General features: G+C 46.0%; 1 protein-coding gene across 2 annotated transcripts in view; it reads right to left on the bottom strand.

Annotated features, from left to right (window-relative positions):
- LOC138447758 (kinetochore protein Spc24-like) overlaps positions 1–27,365 on the bottom strand; it is a 171,405-nt gene that overhangs the window by 71,234 nt on the left and 72,806 nt on the right. Inside the window, exons 4-5 of one of the 2 annotated variants that reach the window (XM_069604079.1) lie at positions 24,782–24,884; positions 794–870 (exon numbers count right to left, since the gene is read on the bottom strand). In XM_069604079.1, coding sequence (XP_069460180.1) covers positions 794–870; positions 24,782–24,884 — 180 coding nt within the window. The remainder of the gene's footprint in view (positions 1–793; positions 871–24,781; positions 24,885–27,365) is intronic. The other variant, XM_069604080.1, reaches the window with a different exon arrangement.

Here is a 27,365-nt window from a genome sequence, read left to right on the forward strand (position 1 = left end):
TAACAGTTGCTTTTGACTATTGTATTGACTGGGATCAGTGTACTTACCTACAGCTCACATCCAACTCATAAAATAAGCCTGGCTGCTTGGCCATTCTACCAGATCCTTTGGGTAGTACAGACTGAGTGACCTGTATACCAATAGATAGTTGTATAGAGTCCTATCTCCAACTGGACTTTAGGAAAACTCCCCATATACATTGAGATTGTGAAAACCATCTGCTTGGTACAGAAACACATTGAAAAAAGGCAAGACCACCAAAGTCCTTCTGCAACCCAGTGAGAACATTTAGGAGAAGGGAAGGAGGCATGCAGAGTACAAGCGTATGCGTATGGCTGTGGAAACGTCCAGCCCTGTCCGTGCAGAGAAAACTCTGGGCTAAACCACAGTCTGCTCACAAGGAGGGCAGGGAGAACATGTACACCTTTTCAGTTTGTAGAACAGAATTTAGCAAAATATTGCACCCAACCCTGCCTTTGTTAAAAAGGCAGTCCTATAGGTATACAGCAGGGATCTGAAATCTGCGTGCCTCCAGATGCTTTAGACTACAACTGCCATGATCTGCAACCATGGTCTATAATGGCTGTTGCTGATGGGAAATGTAGTTACAATAAAATATCTGGAGAGCCAAAGGTGGCAGACCTCGGGACAGAGCAAAGGAAATGGGATACAGAAGTAAAGCAGGTCAATCTGGAGATCAAACCTGCCTGGAGATTTAGGCCACGTACTGTCATCCGTTTAAGTACCCCATTTAGAACAGCAGCAGACTAAATATGGACCAGTTAAAGGATACTGCCCTTAATGAGAGTGGGCTCTGTGCTGTAATCCCAGTCGATTTTTGTGACCTTGTGGTAGAGCTGTGCCAAGTACCTGTAGGAAAACAAAAAGACCCATGACAAAACGGCAACGCTTTGTAGTAAGATCATGCACCGGTGGTATAGGTTGACATGTGAACGTTTAGTAAGGGGCAGGCATGACATTAAGCATAATAGATCATGAAGTTTGCAAACCCTCAATTTTAGTTTCACTTAAGATTGGTCTTTCAAGTAACAATAGGGAACCCCAAAGTTGCCACCATGAGCTGTAACTCAAAATGTCACAATGTTTGTTCAAAACAGGAGGATATTCTCTCCAACTACCAATAGTGGACAGCTGGCTGCAATAAAGAATGAACGAAAAAGCCTACACTGCCGCTTTAAAAACGTCGAGTAGCAATTTCAGTTTGATGTTACTACCTATACACAAGTAACACTAAAATGCATCAATGACTCAACAGTATCAATCTAAGAAACCTTGAAATTATACGTTTGCGATTCCAGACCTACAGCCGCCCATTTACAGATTTATTTGACAGATATGGAAGAGCAGAAGAACTCAAAATGGCTGCCAGTTGGCACACGCGAGTGCTTAGCAACGTTTCATCTGCAGTGTTTAAGCTTGATTCCCACAAGGGGCCAACTCTAGCTAACCACAGAAAGAGGTTGGTTGTTCCACAAAAGGGCCAACCAAGAAAGAAGAACTTTGTTTTTAGCTTGCACAGGATCCTGGGATGGCAGCTAACATTTGGAAAATTCACTTAAGACTTTGGAGTACAAAAGTAAAACATGCCATGGCTCAAGAAACACTCAAGGACAGTGCAAAGGTTGTTATTGAACTTCAAGGGTTCCTAGCCCCCCCCCCCCCCATCTTGTTTGCAAGCCCCTCCTCTCTAGCAAATGCATCCTTACCCCACCCCACGGTTAGTATCTACCAATTGTTTCTCCCACCATTCTTATGTGAAGATCTAATTTAGCCGAGACGATGAACTAAAGGGTAACATTACTTATCTGTTTAAACTCCCTGAAGGACTTGCTAACTGTGAATGTGTGTTGCAGGCATCCTGTTCGATTCACTCTTGCATCTACAACTCTTTTTTTCTCACACTGCAGCGCCCCCCTACTCTATAGCTACCCCTCACCGACCTGCTACTCATTCACCCTTCTTCTCACAGTTACTTTCCATTCATCGTCATTCCTTACACCATTTTATCTGCAGTAACACTTGCTAACCAATAGGTCAACCTCTAGCAAGCAACTCTACAATCTGCAATTCAATTCTTCCTCCTGCTGGTTTCTTGGCCCCACCACCTCCACCTCTTCTGACCACACTGAATAACGCGTCTTCCTCATTCCCTGCTAGTTTCCCAATTTATCCTCCTCCCGGTCTCCTGGTTGGTGATCTGATCTCACCCAATTGGGGCCTGCTTCCCCTCCCCGGGTTTGGAATAGTGGATACTGCAGCTTTGAAATACAGGGCTAAGCCCCCACCCCTTTTCTCTATGCAGTACTACCGTCGAGCAGTAATGGAAGCCCGCAATCTGTATTGTCCCCGTTCAAGATAGGGGTTCGATGTTCCATTTTGAGTTCTCGTCTCTTTCAGACGTTTAATGTCTGCTTTAGTGTCTGGTCTTCTAGTGGCCCTGTTCGGAAGGCGGTCTCACAAAGGCCGCTCTTCCTTTCAGGTACTCCTGCTTTGAGGCTGTTGCTGATTCAGCACAGGAACGCATGTACACTGTGGGTTGAACGGCATCTCTTGCTCTTGGGTTGTGGTTTGTTGGGTTTGGAACAGAATGATGTGTGGGGCGCTGTTCGTAATCCTGCCACTTTTTCTTCATTCTGTTAAATCATTTTTTATTATTAAAAGTAGTACAATCCAATACAATACCCTTCGATTCCAGTCCATACAAAGCAGTGGGCATCACATTGAAGCAAACTAAGTGTAGGTCCGAAACGCCAAGGTAACAGCCTAATCGCCTAGGCAAGAGTTCATAATACCATCTCGGCCCACATGCATTATTGCCCACCTCGAACACATAAAACCACCTCCACCATGGCCAAATTTACTTAACCCAACCGACCCCCCCTCCTTCTCTTCTAACAGCATAGACTCATTATAAACTTATACTAGGTATACAACTTTTTGAATAACCAACAGTTTACAAGAGTTTTTTTTGGGACAAACAATATACTGGGGCAAAGCAGTCTCCCCATCTCCGAAACGGAGGTGTAGGCAGATCATCCTCCAGTCACTGGGTCCTGAGATAGACAATCCATTTCCACCATTTAATCATAAGCAATGCATTAAATGTGCAATGTACAACTAGGTCAAGCAGGAAGTATACAACCTTTGACCCGATACTCATCGATCCCTAGCAATGAACAATAAGCTATAAGGAAATCAGCATAAAAAGGAAAAGCAAGCGGGACGGGCAAAGAAAGAAAAAAGAAGACAGACACATAGGGGATAAACAGCACAATGGCAGGGGAAGAGATGATAAAATAAGCAGCAATACCCTTAGTATCAATACCCTCAGCAGAGCCAATGAGGGTCCTCTACCCACCACGGATGAGAGGGGCAGGTCAGACACCCCCTGTACTCCAACAAGCCAATCAGACATAACCAACAACACGCTTAAATAATCGACCAAGCAAGACCCATCTGACACCTCTTCTCCCCCCAATGTACCTCTCCCATATCAAGGCTGAAGGCTACGGGACCCCAACCTGGGAGCCCTCTCCCTATGTAGTGGAGATAATCCTCTATAAGTGACCAATGGTTACCTCCCCCCGCAACACTCCGCGATTTCCTGCAAATACAAGTTTCCATATGGTGCGCATAAGCCACCAGATTCCACCATGCACATAGTTTATCAAGCTCTTTCCAATTGGATGTAATCACTAACTGCACAGCTACTAAAGCATCTCAAAGAAACCCTACCCTTAAATGAGGGTTGCACGCTCCCCAGGAGGCCAACCACTGGGGAAAAAGGGATGTCGGAATTGCAGGTGCGAATAATGTGCTGCCAAATTCCTGCTCAGAATGCCTGTGAAAACCTTCACCTGAACAGCATTTGTAATAGTGAACCAGTCTCCTCCCAACAAGACCAGCACAGCGTGGATTGCCTACTTTTACCCCCTGCTTCGAGAAGTAGTATACAGTGCTCTATTGTAGTCCATAAAAAGGGTTTTTGTAGTGGCCGCCGACAGGGAGGTAAATGCAACTTTTCACCAAATTCCTAACACCACACGATTAGTGATCACAGACTCACAGTCCACTGTGCATGCCAGCTCTGTTTTTTATTGCGACTATCTGCCTGCATTAGGACCCTATGAATATGTGCTACTTTGTAGGTAGCAACTTCCCAGTCCAGGCCCTCAACCAAACGGTTTCTCTCCAGCATCCACACCTTTAGCCATCTACAGGAAGACCAGTAAAGCGAATTTCTCCTGCAAGTCCCGAAATGGGACCATCCCCTAGTTGCTTGGATCTAATCTAAGTACAAGATACCACTGTCCCTCCAAGTAGACCAGTTGAGAATTCTCCCCGCTCCACTCTCCCCAGCCCCCACACCACACCACCACTCGCAATGGATCGGCACTCGAGGGCCTAGACACTCCGGCTGCATGGGTACCCCAACTATGCAATACAGTACACGTATACCCTATCAGCTCCATACCTTGCAGGGAGAACTTGGCCCAAATGAGGGGGGATATCCTGCAACCGATAAGGGAACGCTAGAGAGGCTTTTAGGTCTACACATACCGGATGGGAGTGCAGGGTCACCCCAGAAAACTACTCTACTCCTTGATAAAAGCCAAATGCTGACTGATTCTCCCACCCCCCCTTTGAAATTTGGGACCCCACCCCCGGGAAGTAGGCATCAGGAGCCTCTTAAGAGATATTCTGAGCCTTTCGCCTCCACCAAAGGAATGTGGTTAAAATCCTATATAGCTCCTCAAAAAATAATGACGCCCATTGAAGGGCAAGCATTGCCAAGGAATACACCACCACCGGGGTAATGCAGATTTTAATATTTGCCAGTCACCCCCACCAGGTTAGGAGAAGGGTAGACCATTTGTCCAGAAGCTTGTCCACCCTGGCTTTCACCCTAGCACAATTTAATCTTAGGGAATGTGACACATAACTGGAGAATGTAATCGCTTGGTCTTGATACTGCTCTTCTGCCACTGCAGGCCTAGGCCCTCTACATGAGAGCTAAAACAGAGGTTGTTCAGGGGCATGACTTCACTTTTAGTTTGAATACATTTGTATCCAGACACCCTGGAATATTCCTCGATTTTCTGCAGGAATGGAAGGGGGGAGGGGGAGGAGGAGTGGGAGAGCGAAGTGGCTGGGTCCTTCATATATACCAGAATGTCATCAGCTTTGGCCGAAACTTTGAGGTTAAAACCCCGAGAACCCACCCCTTTAATTGCATCATTCATTTGAATCTGCTGAAGCAGGGGCTCCAAGGATGCAACTAAGAGTAAATACCATTAAGGTAGGTCAAACTCCATGCCATTGCAGAGCTCAATCCAGCAAATCCCACCTAACCCTGTCAAACGCCTTTTCAGTATCCAGAGCGGCAGCTGCCCAGAGTTTGTCAGCTTTCTTCTGCAGCTCCAGAATGTCAACTAATTCTTGGCTTTATAACGAGCAAAGAGTGCCAGTAACCTAGCGGCCAGCATTTCACTGAAAGTATAATATAACTCAATAAGTTGGCCATCAGGACCTTCTGCAGCCTACATATGGCTTCCTCAATTTAATCTCTGGAGATTCCCCTCTCTAACAAGCCAAAAGGTTCCTGTGGGACACTAGCTCTTCTCGGATGTGGAATAAGTAAGTATCCGTCATACCTGCAGGAGAGTGAGAATCTGGAGGATAAAGGACTTTGTAGAATTTTGCAAATTCCTCATCATTACAAATTGTATTCCTCTCCACTACCAAAGCTGCAATCTTATTATTTTGGCTATAGCTTTCAGGTAATTTGTCAGTAATTGTCCTGCCTCATTAGCACCCCCCAAAGAATTTCGAATAACACTTTAGAAGCACCCCCGCCGCTTTCTCCATGTCATCTTGTTGAATTAGCATTTTGCTTTAATCATGCCTTTCAACAAGTGATCATCCGAGTGCCTCATATACTGGAGCTCCAAGGTTCTAATGTAGCTGAGTTTCTTCCGAGCAGATACCCAAGCCCCCTTCTCTCCCGCTACACACCCAGTTACGTGACCTTGGAGAGTGGCTTTATACGCATCCCAAATTACTGTATGCTTCAATTCTTCCCTCTCATTTAGCGAAAAGAACTTGTGCCCCCCCACCCGTGAATTGGCACATCGTCCATCGAAAGTCTGGCTAACTTAGCAGATCCGTACTCCGTCTCCACTATTATTTTCTTAGTCAGTAATCCCCCAGTCAAAATAAACTGGCACTGGAGTGCATTCAAGTTGGTAATTCAGTGCCAGATTGGGGGAAGGAGGGTACCTATAGGAATAAGCAAGAGGGAATGGGCTATCTCCTAGAATGGGGGCAGGGGGAGACAGGCACACAACGGATCTGTAGTAACACCATGAATAAAGGCCTTGTGGGGTAATGCAGGGCTAGGGTCGCAATGTGCCTGCCATCGGCCTAGGGAACTTCTGTACATTACTACGAGATGGGGAAACACACTTAGCAGGGACGCCCCCAGGTTGGCCCTCATCCGGCAAAACTGCACTGAGCACATTATCAACAAATCACGGATTAGGGTGGAGGGAGATGAAGCTCGGGCTGCGCGTCACAAGCAGAGCAGCTGAGACAGCACTGGGTGATGTAATGACGAGGCAGTAAACCAATCCCACGGGGACTCTGAGCCAGAGGGGGAAGTGGATTTGAGCCAGAGAACCATTCCCACAGCCACAGATGTCTTTCGGTGGGTGGCTATGGGAATGGGAAAGCTGCACAGAACAGCATCCCTGGGAGGATCAATCAGACAGTAAGTTTGTGTCCCTGTGAGGTGGGCAGCCTTCAGATTATCCAACACAAGGTCTGCGAAGGGAGTTATCCGGCAGGTGCCGTGTGAATGTCTCCCTTCCCACCAGAAGCAGGGCATCTCCACAGTGCTGAACAATGGCAGAATAATGAAGTCCCAGCGGTCAGCACAAATGTTATTTATTTTATTAAAATAAATTATTTTAATTACATATAAACTTTAAGCACGTTACAAAACAATCATCATAAGAGAATGAAACACAAAAATTATCAATTAAGAGATGCGATTCAGACAAATGCACACAAGACTAAGATCTACACGTATAGTACATACTTTCAATTCAATTATATCAATAACTCCATGCACCCATATTGTGCTAAAAGGCAGAGAAGAGGATTTTTCCTAAGTACTTGTGGCCCTATTCCAAATTTCATATGCAGCCGAATTCATTTCCACAGACTGGGCCCCCGTCAGTGTGGACCAAAATTAAGTCTTCTCGGATGCTTTCCGTTGCACTTACAATATGACCATACCCTCTCCTGTAAATCTCATTCACGGCTGTACATGATGGTAGAGTATGTCGAGCGGTCTCAATCTCTAGTTTGCAACATCTGCATAGATCCTCCTGAGAAACAGAAGCTTTCCAGTGGCTAGTATATTCGTTGGTAGGGAGAATGTTAAAGCACAGGTACAGGATAAAGCGCTTTAAGTTAATACTACAGCATTTGGTTGAGTAGCTACAGGGCGCGTTTCCGCAAAAACTCTGATATGAATATTCTTTATATCGAGCATATTGATGCAGGTTCTCGATATTCGAGATCAAATCCCATTGATGGGACTTCTGCTTAACGATTTTTTCATAATTAGGCGAGTTTACGAGTACATTACTATGAAGACCCAACATTCTCAGATGATCCTTACAAAACCTATGAAGTTCTACAATAAAGGGGGGGGGCGGGAGGAGGGGTTTAAAGCAAGTGATGAAAGCCTACCACCAAGGAGTTGCAGTAGAGCTTTTGAGGTACGATCTTGTTTCCTCAATTTGGCATACAATTGTGCTCCATAATAAATACAAGGGTAGAACATATTCAAGCCTCAAGGCCTCAACCGGAATGGCTTGAGGGAGATTTATAATAGTTTGCAATATTTTTGCTTCCAACTTCCTCAGCGAGCAAGAATTCAAGGGCATATAATATGGCAGGAATTATGCTCATCCCATAAATCTCCACAAAGCCACTGATATTCCATCCTCCATTATGTTCGATGAAATTCTTTGTGACCAGCCATCGTTTCCATACTTTCCCATGGACATGTGCTTCCTAGGAGAAGGCTGGTGCTCCAACCTTTACAGGGAAACCCAAGTATAGCAATTCCTGCAAGTCTTGGAGCAAGGAGTTATCAATGTGCCATAGCTTTAGTCTTTGCTGTGCGTTTTCCCCCAAGGCACATTGTTCTGGTCTTCTTTTTTATTAATGATCTTGTTATTAGCTGCTGCATTCTCGGCAAGAGCTGCTAAAGACCGCTCCAGGCCAATAGGAGTCTGATCAAAAATGATGATGTCAGTGTAGGAAATGCAGACGACTGATGTTATTTTGGGGCGGAAAATTACGTACAGTGTTCAATACTGGGGCTTAAACAGCTGTGTATAGATTATACAAAATAGGTCCCAGTACACATCCCTATTTTAGGCTGCCGTTAGTTGGAGTGTAATCAGAAGGTTGACCTTCCGAGCTGAGACGCACGGATATAGAGGTGTTGGTGTACAAGGATTGAATGAAATACAACAGCTGTGGGTGAATGCTCTGTTTCTTAAGTGTATCCCATAATGCTCTTGAGACCAGATCAAAGGCCTTGGTAAAGTCTACAAAGCAGAAATAGAATGCATCATCTTTCTCCTTAGAACAGGAGGAGATCAAAAACTGCAACGTAGAAATATTAGTTGTGGTATTATAAGACTTCCAGAAACCAGTCTGGAACTTACCTAATATATCACTTTCTTCGAGCCACAGAGAAAGTTGTTCTAATAGTAGCTTTGCAAAGAGCTTTTGACTGGAGTCCATCATGGCCAGTAGGTCGATAATTTGATGGCTCCAGTCGACTGCCCCCTTAAAGATAGGGACCAGTATTGATCATATCTAGCCAGCTAATCGGGATGATATCAGTTTGAATAATGTGTGCAAACAGTACGCTGAGGACCTTAGCCCATACAAACGGCTTTCTTTGAATACAGTGTTGGGAATACCATCCGGGCTTGAGGCCCGTAACGATTTTGATTGTCCAATCTCACCAAAATTTCCTCCTGAATGTCAAGTTCAAAGGGACACTGATAACCAACAGTAGCACTCCCACTGTCGTTCAACCTCACATTCAGGGAGGTGTTCTGATGGCATAAAGTACAGATCCTGAACGTATTGCAACAACAGCTCTTGTGATTTAGGATTGAGCTCTTGAGAGAACGATTTTTGAAAATCATTGTAAAACTGCCAGAATTTACTGGTATCGTGTCTTTAGCAAGAAAACAATTTCTGCCAATTGGCAGTTCTGAGAGATAGCTTATGCTGTTTTCAACCGTTTTTATATTTTGTTTTCAGATTTATTTGCATTCTTTGTCTCGCCTCAAGGCTCAATTCGTGGTTGTTTCTTACACCAGCGCGCCCCTTACAGAGTAGCTTTTTATGCTCAGCTATAATGTGATCAAACAGAGCCAATTTACTGATCACATTATTCATTGTTGGTCTCCATTTATTCGATAAAGGTAGAACTATAATGGAGACCATTTCTCCCAGGTACCATCCAGACCTTTCAAATGCTTCAACCAAGTCGAATAGTTCCAGGGATAACTTCACATAGTAAACGTAATGTTTTCCTCTGACCATTGGAGACGGTTTCCCTGAAAGTTTGAAATAACGCTAACAGTGCGCATGACCATCGGTGGTTGGTTTATGATGTTCTTGTGCCAACATAATAGTCCATGGTGAGACTGTTGTGGGTAATAGTTACATTACTATGGCGCAAATGCAAAGCCGAGCTACATAACACAATCAATATATGATTTCAAGATGCCATTTGACCAGTTGTAAGGGTGCACATTGCTACTAATACAGGAAGGGGCCAAGAATGTTAAATCAAAGGGATTGATTATGTCAAACTAGGAAAAAAGTCCTGGATGAGTGGTTTTTGCACCTATACGCAGATCCCTTTTGTTAAAAATCACCTGCCAATACAAAAATATCATGTTGGTGATTGCTCGAGCATTGAAGAATGGCGTTAAACACCATATTTTGAACGGCTTTCGTAAGCAAGCCACTCAGTGGATCGTAAATATTAAAAATAAAAATGTAATTTCGGCAAACTAATTAGAACAGAGCCGCATTATACCCATTGGCACATTTAGGGATTTTTCCAGTACAATAAAAGGAGTCAAACTTAAATGAGCCTTGGCCCCAATGGGCAGTCACCCCTGGCACGTCCCTTCTTAACGGGAATAGCATTTGAGCATTACATTTGGAAACCGTCTATACCTAAGGTTTTTGTCAAGTCTCTTGGATTAGAAACATCAGCGGTTTCCAGTAACTTTTGACCCTCAGTATGATCAAGAAAGGATTGGAAACCCTGTGTATTCCATGATAAGAATCTCAGGCCAGGTGAAGAAGGATCTGGTCAATTGGCCCCACTGTGTGACGACACCAGCATTCAAAAGCCCTTCTGCTGCACACTATCTCTCAGCTTGTAGAGCTCGGGAGTTGCGCCTATGAACCAGCGATTGTATAATTGCATCATTGAGGACAGAGTTGTGTCATTTAATTTTTCTGTGAGGTATAGAGAGGGGCACGCGTGTGGTAGTTAGTATTGTTTTATGGTGTGACCCGTGGTGGAAGGGCCAACACCAAGAGGTACCTTATGTAAAAAAGTGTGCTTGCCATTGTAGCAGCGGTCATATGCAGATGGCACGGAGAAGGCACAACACCTATTTATTCTAACGTTGCAAATGGTGAGCCCGTGGAGAGGGCCGATGGATAATAACAAAGCGACTGGTTGGGCTTGTGGAGAGGTCCAGCGTGTTCAGTGGAGTGCTTCGGTGGGCCTTTGGCGTTTACGTTGAGCGAGGTGAGAAAGGAAGTGAGTGAGTGTGACCGGAGAAAGGGTGGTGGGGGAGAAGAGAAAAGGTGGGAAGAATACACAGGGTAGTTGGGATAAAAAAAAACTACAGGAGGTAGGAGAATAATGACCTATTTAGATAGCCCCCTGGATCAGTACAATTTCCAATTGGCTAAGAAGACTGCAGGCCAGTGTTTCCATGCATGTCCCGGGGAGGGTACTTTTGACAGCACAATAATAATAGAGACTACACTCTCTTATTTATTAACAAAATACAAGGGCTCTGGAAGTTGAAAGGCGGACAGAACATATTGGGGCTTTGGAAATTACAAGAAGAGACCAAAGGGGGAAAAGTGGAGAGAGAGGAGACTTACAGGGTTGGGAGGGGAGTAGTTGGAGTCCAAGCTCTCCTCCCCTGCACTATGAGGTCTGTCATTACGCAAAAGTAACCGGGGAAAGGGACACAGATGCATGAAGGGAGGAAATGCACACAAGGGGAGAGAGGAAATACGTAGCGGACATAGAAAAGAATACGCGCCGACAAGTCGACACATTATTCAGTGAGGCAGATAGTAAGTGGAGGAGCAGAGGAAAAATAAGGGAGGCATTGGAGTTTCACCATGTACCACAGATTATAAATGTATGGTTAAATCTCAGTACTACACTCCTCTCTAAAGAACTGTATTTTTACAGTATGTATTTAATAGTTCCTTTTGTGTGACTTATTGCTAGTGAGCCAGTCCTAGACCCATGTTGTTGGCTCTCTAGGATTCGTTGCTAAAGTGTTACCCTTTTCCCGTATATCTAAGTGGTATATGTAATGCATAGGGTACATTTGTGATATTAATGCTGCCTTGTACTGGAGGGGAAATGAGTGCATCTCTGTAGGACATTGAGGGTCCCGATTAGGACTTGAAATGTAGATTTATTATTGTGTAGGGTTCCCTTTTCCTCTCCCCATCCTTAGCCGGTTCAGTATTGCTTACCCCATGTAGTAGGCATACGTTTCGCCTAGGAGTGGCTAGGGTTGGTCTATGGCCTATACATGCACTGTCGTTTTAATATGCTTTAGGTTTATCCTTCAGTGCATGTCCCCTTACAGATATTAACTGAGTGATTTGATATCAAATTGCATATTATTCAGTATACCAGTTAACTACTTCAATACCAACTTCCCCCTCCTCTTGATTTAAGCCGGAGTGCTCAGCCATAGCTACCTTTACAGAGGTCTGGGCCTGCCTTTTTGGGAAAACCATGTTTTGCCATTAGGTTAGATGGTTTTACATTCCTCAGAGTACTGTGGACAAATCCTACACAACAACCGGACTCACCAAAACAGTGAAGTACATAGTAGAAGCCAATTGCAAACTTATTGCTAAAGGGCTGATTTGCCTTAACAAAGACGCTGAAGGCAGTCTTGCAATTCATGTACCCATCACTTTTCAACTTTATAGTAGGCAACGCGTCCACATTCAATTTGCAACACAACTGCACTCCAACGGAAAATCCATAATTCTAGATTGTACTCTAGGTCTGAAAACAGCCAGATTTATCCATGCTCACTCAGGGTTCAAAATTGCTGGGAGCTGCTGAGTCTAATCTCCGAGAGTCAGGTTAGCTGAAAACAGTTACCAGGAGCTACGTTTGGCACCCCAGGCCAAGTGAGTTTTCAAGAGTGTAAATATAGAATATAAATGAGACATCAACATATAATGGTACATACATAATGGGCAAAACTTGAAAGTGTGCATCACATGCGGAAGTTACATTTGCAGTGCGTCTGGTAATCGCTGCTGGTTCCCCAGTAGTAGCTCCTGTCTACTGGGTGATGCCCAACACCCAGGAGCTGGTTTTAGCTCCTGCTCATCGAATCTTAATTTCAAACCCTGTAGACTGCGTAATGCATCTGCAAATTCAGCTTTCAAAAATGCAGTTGCGGAACCTACTGTTGCCCTCCTCACTAGGTCAGTTATTAGAACACCAAAAGCATATCGTTTATTGCCTATTTTGTGGCAAAACAAACAAGACCTGCACCTTATATCAGAAGTCTGTTTTACTGGCAAAGAACGGCTCCACTATTAGTTGCCAACTAAGCACTGTGAATTATGTTACAGCAATAACGTCCAGCAGATCTGGTCATGGAACACTGGTTCTTTACTGTATGCCCAAAGTGCATAGATCCTCTGGGTTGACGGATTGCCCACATACGTGACCATTTTTTAACATTCCGGTATCTAAAACGATTATTTTCCAATTAATAACCACTGCCCATCATGTACAGGACACTACACATTTAATTTTGAAATTACATGTTCCTTACTTGATGACTACCTTAGGATAGCCAATTTGGACGTCACTTGCTGAAATACTAATATTCCCAACGTTAAGAGGATTGAGATGGTGAGACAGCTTTATTACTGAAAATAACCCAGGATGTTCAGCATGAGATTTAAAAAAAAAACAACAGTCTCTGGTCTTGAAAGAAAATAGTTGCAATATTTGTACTGAATGTTGCAAATATATGTTTCCATGTTTTCAATTGTACCCCAATGTTTCAGAGGGTACAATTTGGACATGATTGACATGTTAATTATGTGGCATGGCAAGGTTGCCTCATTGATGTGTGGGGGGGAAAAAACAAATCTGGCGTACCCTGCTAAATTCACTGCAACAACTGGACCAAAGGGTTTCTTTTATGCATACTACAGCAGAGATCACAGATACATGGTTCGTTGCACCAGAAGAACACTGACCACAACTCCTTGCTGTCAGCAGTTTCTGCAATGCCAAACAAACCGATTCTTGACCATTTCCGCAGTTTCGTACAAAGCGAATAATTTTAGACCCTACTCCTAAACAGTTCAAAATTATAGTTCGAGATTTTGACCGAATGCCGACCAGAAAAGCATCAATGAGGAAAGTTACTTCACAAATTCAATTAGCAACACAATATATTCTGGCATGTAGGACGCAGACCATGATCGTTCAAAACATGGTCAAGATATATTCCAATATTTCAGTAGAGGAAAACACGATTGGCATCACAGTGTCTGCACCACCTATCACTATGTCCAATCATTCATCAAATTCATTGCATTTTCTTGTTGAAAGTAGTTGATGTCTTAACATGATCTCACTTGAATGTGAGACCCATCTGGGTTCTGGAGGACAGACAGCTCTGAGGCATTACATGTATTCGTGATCTGTCGATCCTTCAGATAGCTTCACTTCTCCACAGAGGGGTCCCCCCTCCCATGAGGCCAGGTGAGGCTGCTCCCCAATAATCCCCCTAGGGGCAGTGCACAGCGGGAGGATCTCATGGACGGGGTGGGGGTAAATGTCCCTCCCAGGGAAATTTGCGTGGGTCTGGGATTTGGGGTCCTGTAAAAATCCTAAACCAAGGTCTAACCTCCTTGCCGCTAAATGTGCAATGGAAACTACGTGTTTTTGTAATCATCCCAACAAAGTGAACCGACACTACTACCTTGATGATTCTTCTGAAATGGTTACTAGTAATGTTGATGAGAAACTGAAACCTGAACACTCAGGTAACCGTCACCTTTCCCTTCACATCACAAAGAGGGAAATCAGGAAGAAGAGCAGGCTACATGCACCACAGCCAAGCAGGAAGAATATTAAAATAGCTTTTGGCCTGTGGACTGACGTTACGCAGGGGCCATGCCCACTATTTAAAACAAACCAAGAAAGAAGAGAGGAGTAGCAGTAGTCACAGAGTATGCGTATATGGTTCTTGGCCTGCAACAGGAGGAGATCTCGAGTCAGCAAGCTGAGAGAGGACCTAAGCCAGTGTGGAAGGGGCGAACACGCCATCCTCTCATTCCGACAACCAGCATTCAAATGACAGCGGTTTGCTGGAGAGCCAGGTTAGCCTCTTAGCCACAGAACCCAGTGAGCAGGTAAACTGCTGTAGGAAGGTGCAGACGAGCACCAGGTGCAGGGAAGTCAAAACCCCAACACCGTAAAGAAGTGCAGCAGTGAGAAGGAGGAACAGTTGCGGGAACCATCGAGGGTGGATAGTTTGGTCTAACAACTTCACCTATACTGTTCCTCCCCCAGCCGACGCGCAGCAGAAGCATAGTGAAGGCAAACCCTTGCGTGCATGGACCGAGAGGGTCAAAGAATCTAAAAAATCTGTACAAAGAAGTTGGCTTCCATACGGAGCAAGCAGACCGAAGCCGGAGACAGAAAGATACCCAAGGGACCTCGTGTGACCAGTGAAGAACTTCCTGTGTACAAGTATCATGGAGACATTCAAGTCCAGGTGGGGCCTGGGACTTAACCGTATTGAATAACACTACCTTGATCACTTTGTACAAGTTCCCAGTCAATACCATAAAGATTTGGTGATTGAAGAACCAAAGCCAACTTAATTGTTTCAACAGCCAGTGATGTTGCTAAACTTACAAACTTTAAGTTGACTTTACTTTTGTCCTCAAGGACTTGTTTTCTCCATAAGGGAAACAGTTTAGGAGAAGTGAAGCTTTCTCCGATCCCTACTGGAACTATATGAAGCCCACTTTGATACAAAGGAACTTTCAATAGTCCGGACAAGGGAGATTTTCTGAGCAGAAGCATAGTAGAACTTTAGCTTCATTAGTTACAGTCACAGGGAAAGGGATAAAGTTTTGACCAGGATGGAGTTTACTTTGGACTCGCATGACCAGCCCGGTTTTAGGTCATTTAGGCAGAGTAACCACTGTAGAATAGGAATTTGCTTTTCTTTAATAAATGTTTAAAGCAACAAACGTGACCCCACTTGGTCAGTCTCCTTGTCACAACAGTGAATACATGGTCTTTTTTTTAATGCCCTTCTGGCAAGATTCATGTTGTACAGTAAATTAAGGAGAGGATAAGTGAAATTCTATTGGCTATCAGGACAAGTATTGGCAATCATTTCCAAACATCTGAGATACAGCTACAGTTCTCCACTTACCTTACACACATTTTGGATTTGTGATTTTAAATGGGGTTATTGATAGTATCAGTGGTTTACATTGATAAATATCCTTTTGATAGTTTGTTCTACATTTGTATTGCCTGTTTCATTTATTGTTCATCATGGTCAGAGTATGGGTCACCATTGCTTGGTATCCATATTGGCCTTTGTCGATTTACAGTTTTTCTTGTTCGCATAGATTTTCAACTTCAGCCTTTGTATTATTTCTACTATTGTGGGCAGTATATGCATTAGTATTAAATTCACTATTAATGTTTCCCCTATAGCTTAGTCCTTTTAATATACCACTGCAACCATAAAACCAAATCAAACCTTAAAACTCACCAAGTAGAAGGCAAAGATCAATACCATAGTTGAAATGTTTTAAGGTTTCATTCGTAGTTGCATGGCGCAAGTTATGAGTTTCAAGTTGCATTTTCTAGTGTATACAGTGAGTGTTTCTACCTTATTGTTAATCCCACTCTTACGACCCTTTACTTTGTTAGATCATTCTTGACATAAAAACTTTGATAATTTCCGTTTTTTAAACTAGTAGGATGTATAGCGTGTGATTGTGTTTAGCATGAGTGAATGTAGTAAGGATTGTATTCGCGTATGACATAAGCCATACACTTTATTTATTACGTATATGCAACATTTGTTATATCTATGATGGCATACATGTACATTTTGTATAGGAGTACATTGATTCTCGAGTTTGTCTCAACAGTGTGTGTATGTAAGAAGCACATGTAGCCTAACTGCATGTTATGTTACTTGGCATTTGTATAGCGCCTTATGTACCATAGTTATGACCTCAAAGCGCTGGTAGGTTGAACGCCCTCGGGAACCGTAGTTGAAGTCAGAGAGAGAGAGAGAGAGAGAGAGAGAGAGAGAGAGAGAGAGAGAGAGAGAGAGAGAGAGAGAGAGAGAGAGAGAGAGTCGTATAGTGCATGGGCGCAACGGATATGTGTGCAGCTGGTGTGGTTGTTGCAGGATAGCTGCTTCTTAGCGATAGGTGTAGTGCCAGTCTGGAGGGTGGACACCCAGACTGAGTTCTGGCTGTGCTAGGCCTGAAGCTAGCGGTATGTGCTCAGCTACCTGTGTTTTATTATGATGAGGAGGAGGAGATTGTGGGGGCATGTTAGTATGAGGACAGCTATACCGAATGTGTCATAGTATAGCTGTATTCTAGTTGAGTGATGGTGTATAGGAGAGAGCAAGCGTAGTAGTGTGATATGGTTGTTATCAGTAAAGCGCCTGCCACCAGGCACGAGAACAGGACAGGGGGGCGGGGGAGGGGCAGTCATACAAAGGGCCAACAGGATGGATAGGGAAGACGTGATACGGATAACAAGGGGATTCCATCCACTTTATCATTCGTCCATTCTATCTTTTCCGTCCACTCCATATTATATATTTTGTAACAGCATGTACCCAAGTCTGTGGTAAGATTGTGTGTCAATTGAGGTCTGGTAGCATGCCTAGTAGTATCATGGATTTGAGTTTTCAGGAGATGTACAAAACTGGAACTCTTATACCTCTTTCTACAATTCATAAGATTAACATTTTGCACAGAGGTTGTTCTAGAGCAACAATGCTTGGAAACCGACACCATTTGGATATTCTTGCTGCTGAGCAGGCAAAAGTACCAGCAGTGTGGTGTGGGACAGACACAAGGTCACATTCCAGTCAATATCAAATATGTAATTACACCTTTGCCTAGATTGATTCTAAGCTCACTTGTGAGGACTGTCATACGTGCATTAATTCCTAGCGTGTAATGTACATATTCTGAATGTACATTTTATACATTATAGTAGTGTACATGCACAGAATGTATATATTCTACATGTATCTGCCAATTTGTACAGAAGGTGTACATTGCTTCTCATAATAGCACGTGGCATAAGTGTTTATCGTAGGAGTTTGCATCATAAGAGCATTGATGAGGTTTCAGGAAATCCATATTGCATAATGTACGAAATATTAAACCTACCATTTGTACATTTCACAAGAAAGGAACAAGTAAGTTACTTACCTGTAACTGTTCTCCAGCATGGGTCTTGCATGGATTCACATGCTCACATCACATGCTTATGAATATTCCCGTCGTAAGGCTGGGAATCCTCGGTAAAAGAAAAATCAGTTTCCGTTTCGTTTTTGAACTGTCTTTCTCCTATAAACCAATCACTGAGCTCTGGGTCATACTGCCCCCAGCCAATGACTGACCTCTCCCTAAGCCCCTCCTGTGGCAGCCATCTTCATATTTGGTAGCAAGTAAAGTGGCAGTAGGACCAAGAGAAGAGACGCAGAGGGGCAGGCGGGAGATTTCGCATGTGAATCCATGCCAGACCCATGCTGGAGAATGGCAGTTACAGGTAAGTTACTTGTCCTTTCTCCAGCATGGGGTCTAGCATGGATTCACATGGTCATGAATAAGAAATGCATAGCAGTACACACATGCACAACCACGGGAGGTGGCAAGGCTCAACAGAAGCAATTTCTCTTAACATCTCACCAGGCTCACCTTCAAGCGAACAGCTTGTGCAGCACTGCTTGGCCGTCTCTGGACTCCTCCCTGGAATCCCTGTCCATGCAGTAGAATTTCGTGAAGGTGTGCATTGACCTCCATGTAGCCACCCTGCAGATGTCCAGCAGGGGCACACCAGACAGGAATGCCGTCGTAGCAGCGATCGCTCTGCTAGAATGGGCCAGGCAACGGACGGCCGGGCAACGGTCGGTTTGCCAACCGATGACAATGAGTGATGCAGCCGGAGAGCCACATGGAAATGGAAACTTTGGATAGGGCCTTCCCACGGTTAACAGGACCAAAGTTCACAAAGAGCTGGGAAGTTTTCCGGAAAACCTTTGTACTGATCACATAGAACTTCAGCGCTCTAGCCACATCCACTGTGTGCAAAATCCTTTCAGCTCGCGGTGAAGGCTTCGGAAAAAATAATGCCAACACCAAATGCTTGTTTAGATGAAAGTCTGATGGCACCTTGGACATGAAGGGGGGTGGGTGCATCCGCAGCACCACCCTCGTCTCGTGGAAAGTTGGGTAAGGTGGCTTACAGGACAGGGCCTATCCCACAAAAGAGGACGGTCCCAGAGATCTGGTGTAGCGAGAGATAGCCGCCAGATGAACCTTGGAGGCAGGTGACAGCCCCACTTTAGCAAACAATAGCAAATATGGCACTACCTGAGGGGCCGTGACCCTCAGAGGGTCGATCTTCTGTGAAAGGCACCAAATTGTGAATCTCTTCCATTTGTGTCAGTAGCATTTTAAAGTAGATGAGACACTGACCTTGGCAAGCATCTCCTTGCAGTCTGCTGGAAGATCGTAGCCTCCAACATTGCAGGAGCCAGGCCTTCAGGTTCAGTGATCCTGGGGGGTGGTGCAGAATTGTGCCTCCTTCCCTGGCGGGAAGATCTGTGTCCACTGGAAGCTTGACTGGTGGGGAAGGGGGGGGGGGAACGCCAACATGATGAGAAGGTCCGGATACCAGATCTGACTCGGCCATGCTGGGGCAACGAGGATCCTCCTGCACTGGTACAGTCCGAGTTGATTGATGACTCAAAGAAGCAACGGAGGGAACGCATACAGACACAGGCCGTCCCAGGTGAATGAGAATGCGTCCCCCATGCTCCCCAGCTGGGGATACCTGCTGGCGAACCTCCAGCACTTGGTTTTCATCGCTGTTGCAAAGTGATCGATCCAGGGATTGCCCAGTCTGCTGAACAGATTGTCCACTAGGTCTTGCCGAAGTTCCCAATCGTGGCAAGAGAGGAGCTCCCTGCTGAAGGAATCGTCAACAGTGTTCTGTACCCCTGCCAGGTGGAACGGAATAAAAGAACATCCCTGGGCGACGGCCCAGTGCCACAACTCCCGTGCCTCCTTGGAGAGCGCCAGGGATCTGGTGCCCCCCTGCTTCCGGAAGTTAAAACATTGTGGTGGTATGGTCCGTGAAGAACCTCACCAGTTTGCCCTTGAGGGACGGCAGAAAAGACTTGAGGGCCCAGAACACAGCTCGTAATTTCAATAAGTTTATTTGCTTCTCTTCCGGCAGCCACAGGCCACTGGCCGGAAGTCGTTTGGTGTGGCCCCCTCCCCTCAACCTTCCAGAGACGCATCTGTCGCTACCGTCTCCTGAAACGGGGGGGGGGTTCTGGAAATCCACACCTCAGCAATATAGGAGCATAAGCCCCCACCATCGGGTCGCCCGTCGAAACTCTTTGTCGAGGGTGATCCTGTCCTGGATGCCTCCGGACACTTGGATCCACCGGGCATCGAGGAACTCCTGCAGGGGCTGCACCTGCAACCTGCAGAGCCGAACCAGGTTAATGCATGACAACATCATGCCGAGTAGCGACTTGATTGTCCTCACTGTTGGATCTTCAGTGCCAACAGCCGTTGTACCATGCCGAAGATGGCAAATATCCTGTCCTCCGACGGCGACACTAGACATGACACTGTGTGGAGTCTGGATCCCAGGAATAGAGCATCCTGTGATGGAGTCAAGCAATATTTAGCATAGTTCACTGAGAACCCCAGGCCCTTCAGCAGACGAATGGTCCGTACTGCATGGTTGACTGCGATGTCCCTTGACCTGGCCCAGATGAGCCAGTCATCCAGATAGCGGTAGACATGGTTCTCTTGCAGACGCAGATTGGCCACGACCAGCGCCAAGCACTTGGTGAAGACTCGGGCGCGAACTTCAGTCCAAAGGGAAGCACCTTTAACTGATAATGTTTCCCATGAACGACGAAGCACAGAAACGTGCAGTGTAGAATGGGGACGTGGAAATACGCGTCCTCCAGATACGACGACGACAGAAAATCCCCCTCTTCCAGCTGGCCGAACACGTGCTGTAGCAGGACCATCCTAAATTTCGGGGACTTTATGTATTTGTTGAGCCGTCGTAGGTCGAGAATGGGCCTCCAGGCCCCAGTCTACTTTCTCACAAGGAAGTACCTTAAGTAAACCCCGCAGCCCCATGCTCCATCATCCCTTTTTGCAACACTGCCCAAACCTCTGGCAGCAGCTGACGGATGTGGTTTTCCTGTCTGGCCACTGCAGGTATTCCCAAGCACTTCACTGAAATTCTAGCGTGTGTCCGTGGGCGAGAGTGTCCAGCACCCATCTGTCGATGGAGATGGTCTCCCACACGCTGACCGGCCTCCCACCGGGGTGCATGGTGGGGGGCCCAACGTCCCAGCCGGTTCATTCCTGTTTGGAGGTCAGCAGGCTGCCAGACAACATCAGCCTCCGAAGGTTTTGGATCAACCCCGGTTGTCTTCCTGGGCCGAGAAACAATAGGGTTGGCGGTAAGAGGATGAGCCCCTGACGAAACCCTTCGATGACCTGAAAGACTTCCCTCCTGAGGAACAAAAGGAGGTCTGTTCTTGCTGTTGGGTGCCTGGGGCCCGCGACCTCTCCGTGTCTGTCTTGATGGCTTGGAGACACATCCACAGCCTTCCCGAACAGGTGGTCCCTGTCGAAGGGCATGTCCAAAACCCTTGCCTGAAATTGGTGGCCTTAAACCAACCACAGCGATGACATACCCCATTTCCCATCTGGCGGAACCCCATATACGCGATGTCTAGGGCCACTGTGATGGCCTGGTCCAACACCACCTCGTCTTCTGGAAGGATCTCCAATGCCTCTGCCTGCTTATCCTCCAGGAGCAGAGCCAGCTAAAACCACAACTTTCAATCGTACCTGGCCACGATCACGTTGGCAGCCTTGATTATCGTCGCCGCTGAGTAGATCACTTTTCTTCCCATCTAATCCAACTTCTTTCCGTCGGAATATGGAGGGGTGGAGGAAGAAGAAGACGCCAAGCCCAGCAACTTCTTCCTGGCGGCCATCGAAACCACAGAGTCTGAAGAATGTTGAGCCCGCAAGCACTTGGGTGCAGAGTCCGGCACCCTGTACTTTTTCTCCAGCTAGTCCCTCTTCGCCGGGCCATAGCGGGTTTCTTCAGTTGGGTCAGTCCATCATCCCACAAATAGTCCAGGAGTGGGACAGAAAGGATGGTCTTTCTCTTTGCCTCCCAGCGTTGGTACAAGAAGCCCTGCTTTTCTTTGTGTGCGCTAAAATCAGATGCCCGGGCAACCATCGCATGGAAAGAGCCAACCTCGTCCGGCGGAGAAGCCCTGGGCTGTGGCGACGGGAGGTCCCCCGTCCCGTCATCCTCTTCCGTTGTTGATGCAGTGTGGGGTCTTGGGGGGGTGGGGGTTTGACCGTGGCGCCAGTGAGGGAGGCGTAGGGTGCCTCCTCTTCATGGCCAGTGGTTCCCACGATGGCAACGGGATGGCCGGAACTGGTGCTGCGGGTGGAGCTGGCGCCAGGATCAGCAGAGTGTGGAGGTTAGAGAGAATGTCCTGTGAAAGGTCTATGTGGTATCTGGGGCGTAGGAACGCCAGGTGGAACCTAGTCGTCCTGGGGTCCCTCGTAGTCACCTCCGTGGACGGTATCCCTGTCGTCATCGTCTTCCCCCGTCATGGGGAAGAGTCTCCCGCATTACCCTGGTCGTAATCGCCCTCCTGGACGGGCGGACGGAGATATCATCAGCCGAAGAGATGTCTGTGCCCTGCAGACCTTCAAAACCCTTTCTTTTCCTGGGTCCAGAGGGGTCGGTCTCAACATGCATGCTCAAAGCCTCCCTCCTGAGAGAAAGCCACCCTGGCTGTCGCCGGGCCACACTGCGGGTCTGCGCTTATGGTCTTCGCAAGCGACGCCACCACTACCTCGAGGGAGGGGGACGACCTCACCTGGTGCACTTGGGCCTTCACGGAAAGGCTGGATCCTTTGTCCGGTTTGGCCTTGTCCTTCTTGGCTGTCTCGGACACATTGTCCTGCTTAGCCTTCTCCTTCGGGGCCTTTTCAGACACACCGTCTTCCTTGGGCTTCTCCGCCGAGGGTGGGGCGGCCACTGCTCCCTGCTTGGTCTTCTTCGGCCTGGACTTCTCCCTCAGGTAGCAGACTTCCTCTTGGATGATGACCCGGAGTGGTGGCTGGAAACTGATGCCGATGATGATCGCACGCTGACTGTCGCAGGACCTGCGGTAGCTGCGACCGACGGAAACAGACTTGCGGTGCTTGGCCCTCTGTTGGGCCCCCACGGGGGACGCACCCTTAAAAGGTCTTAGAAGCCCACTCTGACTTTCCTGATCCAGAATCATGTCCCTGGGTGCCACCGAGGGCAGAGGCCTTGGCCTGCAGCCACGACGCCAGGCGCTGGCGCCGATCCTTGAACATGCACGTGGTGAAGCCATGGCAAATCACGCAGTCTTCCTCCTTGCGCGTAGGGTGTAAGCAGTACAGGATCTGGGAATGCTTGTCCTCCATATACACATTCCACAAACTGCAGTCAGAGCAGAGCTTGAAGGGGGAAGCACCGTCTTTCTCGTCTGACATTATCCACGCAGTGTAGGCCTGAAGAATCTTTTTGAAGCCTCCAAAAAGAAAAAGCTCAATGAAAAACTGCCCTTGAGGGGCGCTGAAAAATCCGAAAAACGGGTCCCAGTTAGAGCACAAGGGCTCAATTGACCGAGAATTTAACACTAAAAAAAATGCGAATAATGCAGCAAAAGAGCAACGTGCGGTAAGAATCTAAAGATGGCTGCCAAAGGAGGGGATTAGGGAGAGGGCAGTCATTGGCTGGGGGCAGTATGACCTAGAGCTCAGTGATTGGTTTATAGGAGAACGACAGTTCAGAAACTAAACTGATTTTTCTTTTGCCAAGGATTCCCAGCTCGACGACAGGGAATATTAATGAGCATGTGAATCCATGCCAGACCCGATGCTGGCGAAGATATCAAAGCTGTTCCCAGAGAAGCTACACTTGGGACATGACACAGCTCGGGTATTCATGATGCTGAGCAGGCTAGTGACCCCCACAGTGTAGTTGAGGACAGAGACAAGGTCAGATTCCACAGTTCGTATCAAAGATGCAATACAATGAATTATTAAAAACATAAAATCATTAAATAATAGAAAACATGTTCGCGACATGCGTTAAATATACACACAATAAATCAGGAAAATCTAAACATTGGGAAGTCGATTTTCAATTTTTGTTCCTTCGGTGGACCAAATCCTGAGGTGGACTAGGAGCATGCCAAAAATATAAGCAGCCAAGTTCGAGATTTGGGCCTAAAAAATATATTTTTTCTCCCATCGGAAAACCCCATGTTAGAAGCTGTTGGAAACACAAAGTAACACTTTGTTGAAATAAGAACTCATCCTTTAAAATCTGGAAATGCTCCATGCAGAGACAGCTAACTCACATGTATGGTTGTTGAATATTTTCTGAATTTTTCATGCAACGGTTCAAGTTAGGAAAAGTTAGTTTCTGAAAGTCTATTAGTCAATGGATATTAATTGGATCAATGTCATGCGCCACACACACCTATTTCTGCAATCTATTTGATAAAGGAGTAGCTCACTAGGGAACAAATTCTAGATCAGTAAGCACCCTGTTGAATATGTGTTGTGGACTGTATGAAATTGGTCTTTGAAATGTGTTACTAAATAAACCTTTTTGGATCTTCAGGATATACCCCAATGAGAGGGTGTGACTTGTGTGCCATTTATTGGCCAAAACTTATTTTGCTCCAACCAGATTTCATAGATTGGCCCTTCCCGGGCTCACTCACTATGGTTATCAAGGAAAGCAAGCGTTTTTTGCATCAGTTTATCATCTGTGAGCTAATCTAATGCCACAAGCAGTCTACTGTCCTTCCCCACGCTCCAGCAGGCCCCATGTCAACATTCATAGCTATTAAAATAAGATTGACGATGTGCGAGAACATATTCCCCTTTCAGATTAAAGTATAAAAAGATGTTCTACCAGTCATCATATTACACACACCCCACACCGAGTACAGCCAGAAGATGTGTAAAAGAGAGCCATGCTCCCATCACCGACCGTGCAGAGGGAATCACTTCAGTTGTGTCTTCATCCACTTCTTCCTGCATCCGCTGCATTTCAGCCTCCATTGCCATCAGTTCCTCCAGCTCTTTTGTCAAAAATGTAATTCAAACAATGTAAGGAAAATCAAATGCAATTAAACAGCAAATGCAGGCAGTCCTCTGGAAGCAGACATTGGCACAGAAGTTAACAGACAGTGCATTTCACATGTTTGATGTAATAGGGGTCGCATTACAAAACTGGCAAATTGTTGTGTACTGTACTTCCTCAATGAAGTACAGTCAGAAATGGAAAAGGAAAGAAAAGGAAGGCAAGTTGTACACAAGCCCATAGCAAAGGTCCTACTGATGCGGCTGGATCCAACAGCCTCTAAAAAGGGAGAAAGTTGCCAGTAACAATCGATTTCAGCTGGGTATGTAGCTCAGTTGGCCAATGCCTCCAGTACAGGGATCTGCATTTGACCTCATGAGTACAGGTTTGAGTTCCAGGCACTCCACTCAGCCAATCATCCTAAATGGATACAATGGGCCTCATTACATGGATGGCTTTAAGGATTTACTGGTACCGGTATTTTACAAGCTCTACAATGGGCCTCATTACATGGATGGCTTTAAGGATTTACTGGTACCGGTATTTTACCGGTACCGGTAAATCCTTACCGCCTTACTACGAGGTCCCTTTACGGGTTGGGGAATTTAACGCCTGCTTTTTGCAGGTGTTAAAAACCAACCCGCAAAGGGACTCAGGGAGCTAATTACGGTACCGCAATTTGCGGTACCGTAATTAGCGCCTTCCCCATTCCCATTATGCCCTATGGGGCAAAAATGGGAATGGAGAAGGGCAATGGTGGAATGGGGAATTACCGCCCCGCCAACCTTGGAATGGGGCGGTAATTCCCCTTTCCGCCAAGGCGGTGCCGGTATTTTACCGGCATGAACCATGGCGCTAATAGCGCCATGGTTCTCCGCCATCCGTGTAATGAGGCCCAATGAGTACCAACGCATTGGTATCTTACATGGATTCACATGCTCATGAATATTCCCCCATGGTGAGGCTGGGAATCCTCAGTAATATAAAAGAAGTTTTAATTTAAAAGCTATAAACTGCTGGTCGCTTATATAGCCTGCTGTCAGCTTGGGTCATACTGCCCCCAACTAATGGCATTCGTCCTCCTTAGCTCAACCCCCGTTCAGATTGTAAAGCGCACATAAAGTGGAAGTAGGGACCAAGAAGAGCCATAGAAGGAAGGCGGGAGGGCCACATGTGAATCCATGTAAGAAACCAATGCTGGATAACAGGAGTTACACATTGCTTCTGCAGCATTGGATCTTACATGGATTCACCTGCTCATAAATAGGATCAGACAGCAGTACATATACACAACCACAGGAGGTTGAACAAGCTCTCCGGAAGTAATAACACCTCTGGGACACTCACCTCAAGCAAACCGGTTGCAAAGCACTGCCTGGCCAGCAGTCATTACTGCAATCTCTGTCAATGCAGTATGTGAATGTATGGGTGGATCTCAACGTAGCAGCACTGCGAATGCCCATCAGGGGCACACCAGACAGGAACATCGTAGTAGATGCCACGGTTTTGGTACAAATAGCTGAGAAGTGTTTCGAAAAGCTTTAGTGCGTCCAATATAGAACTTCAAAGTATGCGCAACGCCCAGTGAATGTAAAGATAGTTCTGCAGGAGAGGCAGGATTGGCAAAGAAGACGGGAAGAACTAAAGGCTTGTTCAAATGAAAGCCTGATGGAACTTTAGACATGAAAGACGGATGAGTACTGTACGGAATTCATGGTGGCAAAAGTAAAGACAGACATGTGAAAACAGTTCAAGGGTGTTAATTTAACTGTATAGGTAGGTTGGAAAAACGCCTAATCTAAACCTAAATCTAAGATGGGAGCATCAAAAAATGCCCTAGTGGCGTCTTGTCAAATAAAAAGCCCTAAACAATCCTTACAACTAAATACAAAAAGAGGGTGGGATAAGGTTCACAGGAAAGAAGTGTTCACAAATGAGGAGTCAGGATGTGGTAGCCAGGGGGTCTCCCTTCCTCACGTTTTGAGCACGGGACAAAGCGGGATGCCTGAGCACAGCACACGCTCAAGCTTTCCCAGCACGAGACCACAGTTCCACTCTCAGATATCAGGACCTTCAGTAGTTGTCTCTTTTCTACAAAACATCTCTTGCCTCAGAGGACCTGATGTGTTCAAAATAATAAACAAAAGTTCCCTTCTGCTTGTATTTTGGGGGGATGGCTTTCCACCCCTGGATACCCCTCTTCCGGCCTCATTTCACTCTCGAATAGCAACCTTCCTCTGTCGGGTTCACTACGGCTTTTCCTCAAAACTATTTTTCCTGTGGAATTCACAAACGTCTTTTTAAACAGCCAACTGTAGTCATCACTCGGTCAGGTTCACTCTTGCCAATTACAGTTATTTCTCTTGCCTCACTATCCAGGATTCATCTCCCTTATCTTTCGAATTACGTGCAGGTCAAAGACTTTCAACTGTACAGGGGGTTTTGCTAGACCCCTGTATGGCCACTTTGACCTTTTCCTTGCAGCTTTCCC

This window comes from Ambystoma mexicanum, chromosome 3q (assembly GCF_040938575.1).
Source record: "Ambystoma mexicanum isolate Mex_15411 chromosome 3q, UKY_AmexF1_1, whole genome shotgun sequence".
Lineage (NCBI taxonomy): Eukaryota > Metazoa > Chordata > Amphibia > Caudata > Ambystomatidae > Ambystoma > Ambystoma mexicanum.